Here is a 14,212-nt window from a genome sequence, read left to right on the forward strand (position 1 = left end):
ATTATTTTGCACGAACAAAAAGATGCAACATTTATGCACGTTTATGAGCACACATGTTAGTCCCCCCATGTGTAAAGTTTAATCTAAGTTGTATTAGCACGACATATCACAAATCATTAATATTTTTATTCATGTTATGGAAATGTGACTTCGCGAGTTTAAACAAAATTTTGTTTTCTATCTCGCTCCATCAGTTGGATGGGGTGGAGGGCACAAAAGGGGGAGGGTATACTACCAATAGACGAACTTGTAAACATTGTGATACAAAAATATTGCAGTGTAAATATTAATTGTAAAAATATTGTTTAGCTATGTGTAAATAGGAAAGTATATTTAATATACTAAATACATATATGGACCTAGATGATATGTATGTATGTATAATATATATATATATATATATATATATATATATATATATATATATATATATATATATATCTTGAAGGTGCAGAGATGTGGAGTTAAAAATAGTAAATCTATACTTAATTGTGTACACTTACTTCATGAGATTTTGAGTTCGTATTTTGGCTCTGATGTTATTGGCTGCAGTGTGATATTTTTCAAGCTGAGAATGTAAAAGACAGCCAAAGGGAGGTGCCTTCATTAACCCCTTCCCCGCGGGGCTAATTCCCCCACGGCGTGGGGGAGGGGGGCTATGCGTGGCGCCGCGGTGCTCGTGACAAGCTCAGCTCATCATGCAGCACAGTGGAGCTGTGCTTATGACGAGCTGAGCTCGTCCCGACTCCGCCCACTCAATGGAACGCCCCGCACAGGAGGGGAATTATCCCCTCCTGGGCGTTCCGCGGCAGTTATGACGAGCTCAGCTCGTAATAAGCACAGCTCCACTGTGTCGAAGGAGTTAATGATAACTGAGGCAATATTGAGAGAAGGGACTTTACGGATTGTTGCACTGGCCTTGACGAACGCCGACTGGGCTCTGCGGTTAACAGATGGCAAGAACGCTTATTGCCTTTCTAACAACGGTGTTTTGTGGGAGCATGTAATGATGGCGCTAATGCAGTGCAGAGTTCCAAACTTGACTGTCGGGAAATAATTGACCTTGGTAAAAGATACAACATGTAGGAATAGCATCACTGGAGTAACTTCTAATCAGATTAGTCCACTGAATTACAGGCAGGAAAAGTCAAACCCAATGTCCCAAAGGTTGGAATAATTAGGCAATTCTACCTTCTCTGGGTGGGGGAGTTAGACATGAGAGGGAATAAATGGATTAGTTCACTGTTCTGTGTTGTGTGTACAGTTGAGATCAAAGACTTTGGTGCAGGAACGTTTGGGAATATTTGTGTGCTTTAACCTGGCAATATAAAGTTTATGTGAGGGTTTGTTTGACGAAACAACGAGTTCCTCAACAACACCTACCTAAACAACGAGGTCTAGAACGACCGCATCTTAACCACAAATTGTTTTACCACGATTTTTCATGGTAAAAGCTTGCTTGGTAAACGCCTATCTGTTTACTACCCCCTTACCTCTCCTGTCAGTCCTAAGTACACCCCCCAACCACCTATGAACTACCACAAACCCCTCCCACCCCCTAAAAACTAACACAAACCCCCACCCCCTAAAAACTAACCCAAACCCCTCCCACCCCTAAAAACTAACACAGCCCCCCCCCAACATCCTAGAAATTAGCCCGAACCCCTCCCACCCATAAAAACTAACCCAAACCCCCACCCCCTAAAAACAAACACAAACCCCCACCTCCTAAAAACGAACGCAAACCCCTCCCACCCCTTAAAACTAACATGAACCCCATCCCCTAAAAACTAACCCGAACACCTCCCACCCGTACAAACTAACACAAAACCCCCCAACCTCCTAGAAATTAACCTGAATCCCTTCCACCCCTAAAAACTAACACAAGCCCCTCCCACCCCTTAAAAACTAACACAATTCCCCCACCCCATAAAAACTAACACGAACCCCTCCCACCCCTAAAAACTAACATGAACCCCCACCTCTTAAAAATTACCCCGAACCTCTTCCATCCCCTAAAAGATAATACAAACCCCACAACCCCTCTTACCTGTCCTAACCCTGTCCGACGCTCCTCTCAACTCCACCCATCGCGAACACTAGACCGACTTAGCCTTAACCACGTGCATGCGTGGTTAAGGCTAAGTCGTTGTTCGGGCAAGTCGTTGTTCAGGATGTTTCCCCACGAGGTGATGAAACGTTAAATAGTTTTCTCGTAGCATTAGTGAGTGTTTGGTTTGTTCCACAGCACCATAAACAACGAGGTACTAGTGTGCATCATTTAATTTTATGACTTGAAGTGGTCTGAAGTTTTACTATGTTGCATGTGTGTGTGTAAGTCTGTACACTTTGTCTACTCCCGGATTTTTGTTTGCAGTCTAGTAATTGTAGTTTTTCTTTCACCATTCTGCATGTAAGATCATCTGTGATGCAACGTTTAGACAAAACCAAGACTGGATGAGCTACTCAGGACAATTTCAGATCCTTCGATTTGCTATAACTACCTACAGAACTACTGAAACCAATGGCTGGCTTCTGCATGATATCTGAATGCCCATAGAGGAAGAGGCAAACAGTAAAAGCCTGCATTGCTTTAGGGCCCTGAAGGCCACAATTAGCAGAGTTAGCCTCTATTCTCCAGGATGACTGACATATGTGACTTCTTACACATTGGCGGCTCCACCTGATTTGGGCAATTTACTACTTTGTTGGTGAATTTGCAATCACCTTCTGTTCGTGGATGGCTGAATGACCAGTGGTCACCTTCTTACAAATTGGAGCTCAGTGGCTCCTAGAGCCCTCCCCAGACTGAACTGGGCAAAAGGATACTTTCAAGGTATTTCTGTAGTTCCGCATTCCGTCGGTGACCCCAATAAGCATATGGTGTTTCAGGAAACTGTCGTTGGCGGCAGCCAGCCTCACGTCGGTGTTTACATTTATCTATTAACAAAACAAGAGAGCTGTGAGCAGTATATACATCCTAAATAGCAAAAATGGACTTACTCAGGACAATAAATGTGACCACATGCAAACTGCCAGAGATCCCATTCATTAGTGTCTTCCTGACCGCTGTCATTCTGGGATCTACGTGACTGAGATCTATACCTTAATAAATAATTAGTCAAACAAATGAACTAGGTCACATTTTTCCCCCCGATGACGTCATTCTATCGTAGGATGTGCGTTTTTATGACGGAAGACCCCTATTTCCTTGCCTCATCTGTCCCTTGTGCTCGCTGCCAGAGCCCTCTCTGTTTAGATTCTTGGTAAAGCCTGTACCACGTTAGTACTTAGGTCAGAAGCATGGAACCATATCATCAGTGGCGTAGCAAAGTCAGGTGGTACCCGGTGCGGAACATTTCTTGTCACCCCCAACTTGACAAAATGTCAAAAATAGATGTTCAAAACACGTATTTTTGCCATTATGTCACCCCCCTCACTGATGACACCCAGGGCGGCCCGCACCCACCGCACTCCCCTTCCTATGCCACTGCATATCATGAACATGTTCTGAGCCTGCACACTAGCAGAGCGTGGAGATGTGTACCTGCTTGTTCCAGACGGCTTACCTTGTATGTACTAACTTCACAACACTGCAGGTTGGAAGGGAAGATGGTGAAGGCACAGCTCAGAAATGCAGAGCTCTGGTTGTATCTGCTCCTGTGACATCTAGAGCTAGTTTTACCGTGAAGGTACATGTGCCGACGTGCCGTAAACCGTGCGATTTAAAAAAATAGGCAACCACCCAGCATACATGCCAACATTTTGCAACTGTGATATTATTTGTTTGCTTTGCACTATTTGGGGATAACTAGCAATTACATGTTTTTCTTTTTGTGAATTACGATTTTTGTAATTGTATAACTATTGAAAATTACTAATATTGCTTTTATAACATTGTAGAGGACTGTATTTTAAAGTCATGATATATTGCATAAATTGTGAATAATGTTCTTTTTTATAAAACTTGCTTTGATGAGATTCTAGTATATGACCTGTGTACATCACTGAACATAGTATATTTGAATGTATTGAGTATTTATTAAATGTAATAAAGGAGACATTTTGCATTAAGCAGGGTTCAGTGTATAGATAGCTGTGTGGATGATAAATATATGAAGGTTTCCCTATAAAAAGATGAGTATATAGATGTGAGAGTATGACTGTGTATCACAAGAGGGATCTATCTGTTGATATGTTTAGGAACATTGAACCCTGTCCCTCTGGCAGAGGGTACCTATATGATATGTTGTGCATTGGGTTTTTTGGCATGTATTGCTACCAGCTCGTCTCTTTAGCAGTGTGCATGCGCAGAACATGTTTAGAATATGGTTCCAGGAGCGATACTATGAATACCTTCATTGCCCATGTGCAAAGGCCAAAGGATCCATGTACCTATTTTTGCCGAAAAGTCCAGACATCAACTCTACAAATTTATGACGTTATCTGAAACACAGTCCCCTATTTTTTCAGTCGTGCTGTCTGCAGCTGATGCTCTACATCACAGATCACTGGTTTTTAGAGCTATTTTGTTGCAGAAGATTGAAAATGTTTCGCTTCTCAAGATTACTGAGAAAGCAGAAGGCAGTTCCCAGTTTTATTCGTAGTTGGCAATTGGTTCTATTATCCTTCTATGTCATCATTGTTGGTTGAGATTTAAAATTCAGCAAATAATTTTTGCCATCTCAACAAATGTTGCTTATTCTCTGCAGTCAATCACAACACCTTCTTCATTTGTCAATGTATTGGAAAAAGCCTTGCAGAGAACCTTTTTCTCTTTATGTATCCCCACATTACTGGGCAAGGGAATGCCTCCAGTTATCACACCCCTCAACAATAAAGTTTTTCAAACACCATGAAAAAAACACGAATAGAAAGTGGCAAAAGGCTAGCAGCCAACACCAGAACTATTGGCTTTCCCATTGCTTGTTTTTGGATGTTCTTGATATGAATAACTGCTTAAGAGACAGAAAACTGCTCATCGCTGATTAGTTCAGAAGAGGAAGCCACCTTCCTTCACGGCTCAAGCTCGCAAACGATTAACTCCACAGTCTTTGGTTCACACACATGCATCAATATTGCTTTTTGCGAATCCATAATTACGAAAAATAAGGAATCGCAATTAAGGAATTGCAAAATGCAATGCATCAAGAAATCTCTAAATAAATTGCGATTTCTTAATATTCCTTAATTGCGACTCGCAAATTGCGAGTCACAATTTAGGAATACCTCCCCATTCATTCCTATGGGCCTAGAGGCCCATAGGAATGAATGGGAAGACATTCTCAATTTGCGATTCGCAATTAGCGAATCGCAAATTGAGAATGTGATTTCAAGGGTGCAGGGGTGTCCAAAGGACACCCTGTTGCACCCCTGAAATCAATCTGTGCACATATGTTGCGCACACACACAACATGAAACTTTCAAAAAAGCACAAAAGTCAATTTTTCAAAGTTTTCGCAAATTACCATGAGGTTCAACCTCATGGTAATTTGCTCCCCCTAATTGCGAAATTACAATTTTTTAAAGTTTCATGCATTGCATTTAAGGAATCGCAAAATGCGATTCCTTAAATGCAATCGCAATTTGAGAATTCGCAAATATTTGCGAATTCTCAAATTGCGAGGGCCTTCACCCTTCATGCACTCCAAAAGCAGATTTTGCTATCGCAAACGGCCGATTTTTGCGATTCGCACCATTTGCGATCGCAAAATCCTTTGATGCATGTGCCTGTTAGTTCCTCTCCAGACCCTAGTAAAAAGTTATTTTGGAACAATGACCGAACCTAAGGCACCAAAATGGACAAATGAAGAATATTTTTAATGTTTCGTCACGTATAATGTTAGACAGCTTTGCCTTTAGCTTAGACAGTAGCTCCTGCTTCTATAAGTTTTTGGAGATTCAATTCTCAGAATCAGGCCCTTTGCGAGCCGATTTTCCGTTGATGAATCTGGCTGTGATCAGCCATAGCAAGGATAAGGAAAGAGAGCCAGTCGGGCATTGGTTGTAGTTACAGATGTGGGACATGTAAACAACAAGATTGAACAGGGGAGCCCCCCTAGGAGGCAGAGTGGTACCTTCTATGTGCCAGCCCATAAAAATGAGGGCAAACAATTCAAAACATCCCCCCTCTTTCTGCCATAGACTGCAACCTAGCAAAAACAATATTCAGTTGTTTCGTGAAATGAACATACAAAAGCCACAATTTATTGCAGTCTGAAGAACATGAAAAATATTTTGCAAACAATTCGCTGGTTTATTTATCTGTTTATTTGGAGATGGCACGGCTTATTTGGAGTGACGGTTAAAGCTGACAGGTTTTGTATTTATTTGCCTTCTTTTCAATTTCATGCTTTATAATTCTTACAACCCTTCGCGTTTAATTTCCCAATCGTTCTCCCGGCCTAATTACTTCAATTTCATGTTACTTTTACTGTGATTTCTCCAAAGAGCTGAGTGCAACGAGAGATACAGCGATTTGTAAAGAAACTAAGCAGTTGATTCTCAGTAGTTTGATGTCACGGAGGAAGGAGATCTGAAAGTCGCTCTTAAGGGAGGCGAGTTTCCAAATGAAAACATCGTACCCATGTAAGTTTTAAAAGAGATTGGAACGCATTATGTACAAATGTGCAGAAGTGAATGTTGGTGGTTGGAGGGATAGGCCACCTGGGGAGTTTTGAAACAGTAGCCCTGAGAAGAGCATTCATCATAAGCAACCATTGAAAAGATAAGATATAAGGGCAAGGCCACCTATGGATATAAGGAAAACTGGGAAATATTGTTGTAGTATCAAGGAGAGTGTAGAGAAATAGCATTAGAGCAAATAATACAGTAAAGAGGGAGTTTAAAAAGGAGATAAATAATGGCATAACATATTTATTTTAGGAGGGCAACAGGTTCATAGGTTGTTCAACTGAGAAATTTAGTATTTTGACGGAGACAGGGTAAGTTCGAGAAGGATTGATTGTGTTACAAGTGAGGACATTTCTGATTTCACAAGTATTGCACAGTTGGTAAAGACAAATATAGGAATGTGGGAGAGGGCATAAGTGTCAGAAAAAGCTCACCAACTCACAAGGGCCTAAAAGGCAGTTTGACTCCTGCATATTCAAACCAGCAAAATACTCAAGGCTATTACCACATCTAGACTAGATTACTTAAATTCCCTCGCTTTGGTCATTCCCAAGAAATGGCAACACAATTTTTAATAAAGATCAGGATGCCACAGTCACTCAGGCCACATAGCATCCATATTACATAAACAACACTTCAATCCGGTCAAAATATGAAATAACATTGAAAGTTCAAGGATCCTTTTGAAAAATTGGTCCTTCTAGCAAAGTCAGGTAATCCTTCCCTAAGACAGCCCTTCACTTAGCGACTCTATCACAGGATGCACTCCTTTCCATTGGAAAGGCCAAGGCTGGACTGGGAGCTAAAAGTGGCCCAATGCAAAAAATGTACAAACTAGTCCCTCGTCCCTCGCAAATCTCTCCCTCTCCTTTCCTCTTGCTCTCTCCTAAAACTCCACCTGTGTCTAATGTAATAATTTGGAGGAGCTGCCTTCAAAAAAGAGCCCCCAAAGACTCTTTTCCACCGGGAAAATGCCCTACGGAAAGTATGGGCAATCCAGCAGTAAGAACGACCAAGTTAAGAGACAAGTCAAAGAGACTGTTAGGAGCTAGACTTGTAGAAATACCTAACCTGTCACCTCTAGAAGGTTTCAACATATCCAAGAATAATTTAAAGATGCTTCTCTTTAAGGAATGTTATAGCTATCATCTGTATGCCAATGTCTTGGTTCCCGTTCTACGATTCTACAGTGAGAGTGGTCCTTGTTTGTCTTGGCTAGGTTCTGTGATCTCCGCTAGATATGTTTGCGCCTGTATTTCGCTGGTGAAACTTCTAGTGGCGCTTATAAAAATAATCTTCAATCTGGCAGGATTCTGTAGAAATACTGTGGCTCCCATCTGTTCAAAGGGGGTGAAAAGTTGCCGCATCCTCCATCTCCGTTCCACCGTCGCATGTGCAAAGTCGGGTCTACTAAAAAACATATATCCTTTAAATTCTCTTTTACGGGTTGGTCATGCCAGATCAAAGATAGCTTCCCGTAGGAGAAAATTGCCAAAATAGACCAACATTGCTCGTGGGTATTGCGCTGATGAGTGTGACCGTTTAGTAAGGGTTAGTGGAAAACGGTGAGCCCGCTGGACCTCTTTGTCCCAATCCCAGGTGGTTAGTTCGGGGAATGATTCTTTAAAAAGGGCTATCATATAGCCCCTTGGGTCGTTCCCCTCTGCTCCCTCGGGGATTCCAAGAAGGCGTAGGTTATTGCGCCGGGCCCTATTTTCCTGGTCTTCAAGCTTCATCATGAGGTCTTTCACTATTCCCTCTTGTTCTTTTCCCTGTGTCTGCAGGGCGGAGACATCTTTTTCCAGGTTCTCAGTACGTAGCTCTACTGATGCCATTCTGTCCGAAATTTCAAGACAAGTTTGGCCCACTTTGTTAATTGCTCCTTGGAGTTTCTTATTATCGTGTTTCACGTCCACTTGGAATTGCCTAATTGAATTAAATACATCGCCCAGGGAGGGTTCTGCTTGACTTCCCCCGTTGCCAGATTGATTGTTATCGGGCTTTTTCGGATCCCTTAACAGACAAGGATTCGGGTCAGACAGTGAAGTGGCTTGTGGAGATGAATTCTTCAGTCTATGATCAATCCGATTCGTATTGCTACCCTGATCGGTGGTGTCCTCATAGATTAGTTTGTTTTGTCTCCTTTTCTTTTTTTCCTGTTTTTTCTTTGCGATGTTATCCTTAGGAGAATCGTTCGTCTTTTTGGCGTTAGAGTCTGAGGGTTCTGAGGATTCAGTACTTGTCTGCTCACTTCTCAATCTCTGTGCTTCGCTAGAAGTGGACACCCCAGTCCCATAGATTTCAGACTCCGCTTCTGATTCTGACTCTGACTGAGACTCTAATCCAGGCCGCGGTTGTGTTTGTGGTCCTTGTGCACTTTGTGCTCCCGGTGCTTGAGCTTGTACTGGTGTTTGTTCTTGAAACTTTTTTTTTTTTTAGCATTATCCCCCCCTCCGACACCTTTTGGAACGTTGCTGTCTGATAACGGAACTATACTACCTGGGTTTTGATCCAGGTATCGTTCCTGATCTGTATCGGCAAGCTCTGCGCTAGTCAAGCTTAGAGGTTGAGGAGAGGTTAAAGCAGCATGACCAGCTGTCTGTTCGGGATCTTCTGTTGGTGCTGTCGGAGCTACTGTAAGTTCAACTGTTGCAGAACTGACCAATCCAGTCGCTAGTCCGGTTGCCAGTTTCCCACTTATGACTGCCGGGAGCATGCTCCGAATACCCGGTATTTTTGACTGATTGCTTGATTCTCTTGCAGCCTTGTCTACCCCCCCAAGATCAATTTGCTCTTTGACTACTGGGCTGAAGATGGTTGAAATCCGAGGCTGAGCGTCATTCGACAGATCGCTGGTTTTGGCAATCGACTTTAACTTTTTAATGGCCTGTAATGTTATTGGGTTTTCTATTTCTCTCTTTCTTGTTTTCTTAATTGTTTTCCTTTCTTATGAAAAATAATTCTGTTTGTTACAACATCAAGAGTATGTATGTATATAGTATTTAATGTTGCCTGTATGGGGGGGGTGTGATCATGAGGATGGGGGGTGGGTGGATAAAAACTGTAAAAACCTTAATAAAAAGAGAGTGGTCCTTGTTTTTTAAATATTCTGTGCGCCACAAGTTGTACCATCGTCATCCACATCAAATGTATTCAGCATTTCTCTGAACAGCCTTTTGTTGGCAAAAATAGTATATAAATAAATCGATGACTGTGATGAAGGTAGATTGCCGAAACATATTGTCGAGCTGTAAAGTGATGATCAGATGGACCAAATGGTGATGGAATTAATATTTTGTTTACTGGCACCCTGGAGTGAGCGTGAACTCTTATAGATTTCTAAATAAAAAAATACATTCACTTGGCCTCCAACAGTGTTACCCTAGAGTTTCCCAAGATCAGATGTGTAATTTGTTCAGTATCGAGTATGTTAATTTTCTTAATAAACTCTTTAACAAGTAGAAAAGAGGGGCTAATTTTTGGTAAACATTGCACCATAAATAGCCATGGCATGTAAACCTACCTCTAGAGGACAATGTTGCTGTAGCGATGGAGGAAATCTTAGGAAAATGACTGAGGTACAATAAAGAATGCATCTCAATTTTCTTGGGCTTCAATCTACTGAGTGATATTTATGTCATTTGTCTCTGGTCATGTAGTTTTGTAACCACAAATTAAATGCACTGACCAGTACAAAGGTAATGCCTGGCAGGAGGGGCAGATCTTGCTTGCGGTACAAAAGGATGATGCTTTGCTTACAAATTTGAGCAGCTATGTTACTTCTGATGAGTTGAAACCCAGACTGGAAAAGTTCCAAATCTCAGGAAACATCTAGCTAAATATTACTTACCAATTCCCCTTCCAACAAGCATTTACAATGCAATGGTCTCGGCATCATTAAAGGTAGAGCTATTGGCATTGCTCATGACATTTCTTTTTTTTTCTTTAAATCATAAATAAATGGCATTGTCATTTACATTGCCAATACACAGCACTCTGCACTCAACGGCACACACCACTCTGCACTCAACAGCACACACCACTCTGCACTCAACAGCACACACCACTCTGCACACACTACTCTGCACTCACTACTCTGCACTCACTACTCTGCACTCACCACTCTGCACTCACCACTCTGCACTCACCACTCTGCACTCACCACTCTGCACTCACCACTCTGCACTCACCACTCTGCACTCCCTACTCTGCACTCACTACTCACTACTCTGCACTCACTACTCCCTACTCTGCACTCCCTACTCTGCACTCCCTACTCTGCACTCCCTACTCTGCACTCCCTACTCTGCACTCCCTACTCACAACTCTGCACTCACTACTCACTACTCTGCACTCACTACTCACTACTCTGCACTCACTACTCACTACTCTGCACTCACTACTCACGACTGCACTCACTACTCTGCACTCACTACTCACTACTCTGCACTCACTACTCACTACTCTCCACTCACTACTCTGCACTCACTACTCTGCACTCACTACTCTGCACTCACTACTTTGCACTCACTACTTTGCACTCACTACATTGCACTCACTACTCACTACTCTGCACTCCCTACTCTGCACTCACTACTCACTACTCTGCACTCACTACTCACTACTCTGCACTCACTACTCACGACTCTGCACTCACTACTCTGCACTCACTACTCACTACTCTGCACTCACTACTCACTACTCACTACTCTGCACTCACTACTCTGCACTCACTACTCTGCACTCACTACTTTGCACTCACTACTTTGCACTCACTACTCACTACTCTGCACTCACTACTCACTACTCACTACTCTGCACTCACTACTCTGCACTCACTACTCTGCACTCACTACTCTGCACTCACTACTCACTACTCTGCACTCACTACTCACTACTCACTACTCTGCACTCACTACTCACTACTCTGCACTCACTACTCTGCACTCACTACTCACTACTCTGCACTCACTACTCACTACTCTAAACTCACTACTCACTACTCTAAACTCACTACTCACTACTCACTACTCTGCACTCACTACTCTGTACTCACTACTCTGCACTCACTACTCTGCACTCACTACTCACTACTCACTACTCTGCACTCACTACTCACTACTCTGCACTCACTACTCTGCACTCACTACTCACTACTCTGCACTCACTACTCACTACTCTACACTCACTACTCACTACTCTGCACTCACTACTCACTACTCTGCACTCACTACTCTGCACTCACTGCTCTGCACTCACTGCTCTGCACTCACTACTCTGCACTCACTACTCTGCTCTCACTACTCTGCACTCAGTACTCTGCACTCACTACTCTGCACTAACTACTCTGCACTCACTACTCACTACTCTGCAGTCACTTCTCTGCACTCACTACTCTGCACTCACTACTCTGCACTCACTACTCACTACTCTGCACTCCCTACTCTGCACTCACTACTCACTACTCTGCACTCACTACTCACTACTCTGCACTCACTACACACTACTCACTACTCTGCACTCACTACTCACTACTCTGCACTCACTACTCACTACTCTGCACTCACTACTCACTACTCTGCACTCACTACTCTGCACTCACTACTCACTACTCTGCACTCACTACTCACTACTCTGCACTCACTACTCACTACTATGCACTCACTACTCTGCACTCACTACTCACTACTCTGCACTCACTACTCACGACTCTGCACTCACTACTCACGACTCTGCACTCACTACTCACTACTCTGCACTCACTACTCTGCACTCACTACTCTGTACTCACTACTCACTACTCTGCACTCACTACTCTGCACTCACTACTCTGCACTCACTACTCACTACTCTGCACTCCCTACTCTGCACTCACTACTCTGCACTCACTACTCTGCACTCACTACTCTGCACTCACTACTCACTACTCTGCACTCACTACTCACTACTCTGCACTCACTACTCTGCACTCACTACTCTGCACTCACTCCTCCACACTCACTACTCACTACTCTGCACTCACTACTCACTACTCTGCACTCACTACTCTGCACTCACTACTCACTACTCTGCACTCACTATTCTGCACTCACTACTCACTACTCTGCACTTACTACTCACTACTCTGCACCCACTACACACTACTCACTACTCAGCACTCACTACCCACTACTCTGCACTCACTACTATGCACTCACTACTCTGCACTCACTACTCTGCACTCACTACTCACGACTCTGCACTCACTACTCACGACTCTGCACTCACTACTCACGACTCTGCACTCCCTACTCACTACTCTGCACTCACTACTCTGCACTCACTACTCACTACTCTGCACTCCCTACTCTGCACTCACTACTCTGCACTCACTACTCTGCACTCACTACTCTGCACTCACTACTCACTACTCTGCACTCACTACTCACTACTCTGCACTCACTACTCTGCACTCACTACTCTGCACTCACTACTCTGCACTCACTACTCTGCACTCACTACTCACTACTCTGCACTCACTACTCTGCACTCACTACTCTGCACTCACTATTCTGCACTCACTACTCTGCACTCACTACTCACTACTCTGCACTCACTACTCACTACTCTGCACTCACTACTCTGCACTCACTACTCTGCACTCACTACTCACTACTCTGCACTCACTACTCTGCACTCACTACTCTGCACTCACTACTCACTACTCTTCACTCACTACTCTGCACTCACTACTCTGCACTCACTACTCAGCACTCACTACTCACTACTCTGCACTCACTACTCTGCACTCACTATTCTGCACTCACTACTCTGCACTCACTACTCACTACTCTGCACTCACTACACACTACTCACTACTCAGCACGCACTACTCACTACTCTGCACTCACTACTATGCACTCACTACCCACTACTCTGCACTCACTACTCACGACTCTGCACTCACTACTCACTACTCTGCACTCACTACTATGCACTCACTACTCTGCACTCACTACTCACTACTCTGCACTCACTACTCACGACTCTGCACTCACTACTCACGACTCTGCACTCACTACTCACTACTCTGCACTCACTACTCACTACTCTGCACTCACTACTCTGCACTCACTACTCACTACTCTGCACTCACTACTCTGCACTCACTACTTTGCACTCACTACTCCCTAATCTGCACTCACTACTCTGCACTCACTACTCTGCACTCACTACTCTGCACTCACTACTCACTACTCTGCACTCACTATTCACTACTCTGCACTCACTACTCTGCACTCACTACTCTGCACTCACTACTGTGCACTCACTACTGTGCACTCACTACTCACTACTCTGCACTCATTACTCTGCACTCACTACTCACTACTCTGCACTCACTACTCTGCACTCACTACTCACTACTCTGCACTCACTATTCTGCACTCACTACTCTGCACTCACTACTCACTACTCTGCACTTACTACTCACTACTCTGCACTCACTACTCACTACTCTGCACTCACTACTCACTACTCTGCACTCACTACTCACTACTCTGCAGTTACTACTCACTATTCTGCAGTCACTACTCTGCAC

At 43.5% G+C, this 14,212-nt stretch overlaps 1 protein-coding gene across 1 annotated transcript in view; it reads right to left on the bottom strand.

Annotated features, from left to right (window-relative positions):
• Nucleotides 1-14,212, bottom strand: part of TMEM268 (transmembrane protein 268) — a 158,391-nt gene that overhangs the window by 35,816 nt on the left and 108,363 nt on the right. Inside the window, exon 5 of the mRNA XM_078640848.1 lies at nt 2,830-2,940. Within this exon, the coding sequence (XP_078496974.1) occupies nt 2,830-2,940 (111 nt within the window). The remainder of the gene's footprint in view (nt 1-2,829; nt 2,941-14,212) is intronic.

The sequence above is a fragment of the Lissotriton helveticus genome, chromosome 5_1 (genome assembly GCF_964261635.1).
Source record: "Lissotriton helveticus chromosome 5_1, aLisHel1.1, whole genome shotgun sequence".
Lineage (NCBI taxonomy): Eukaryota > Metazoa > Chordata > Amphibia > Caudata > Salamandridae > Lissotriton > Lissotriton helveticus.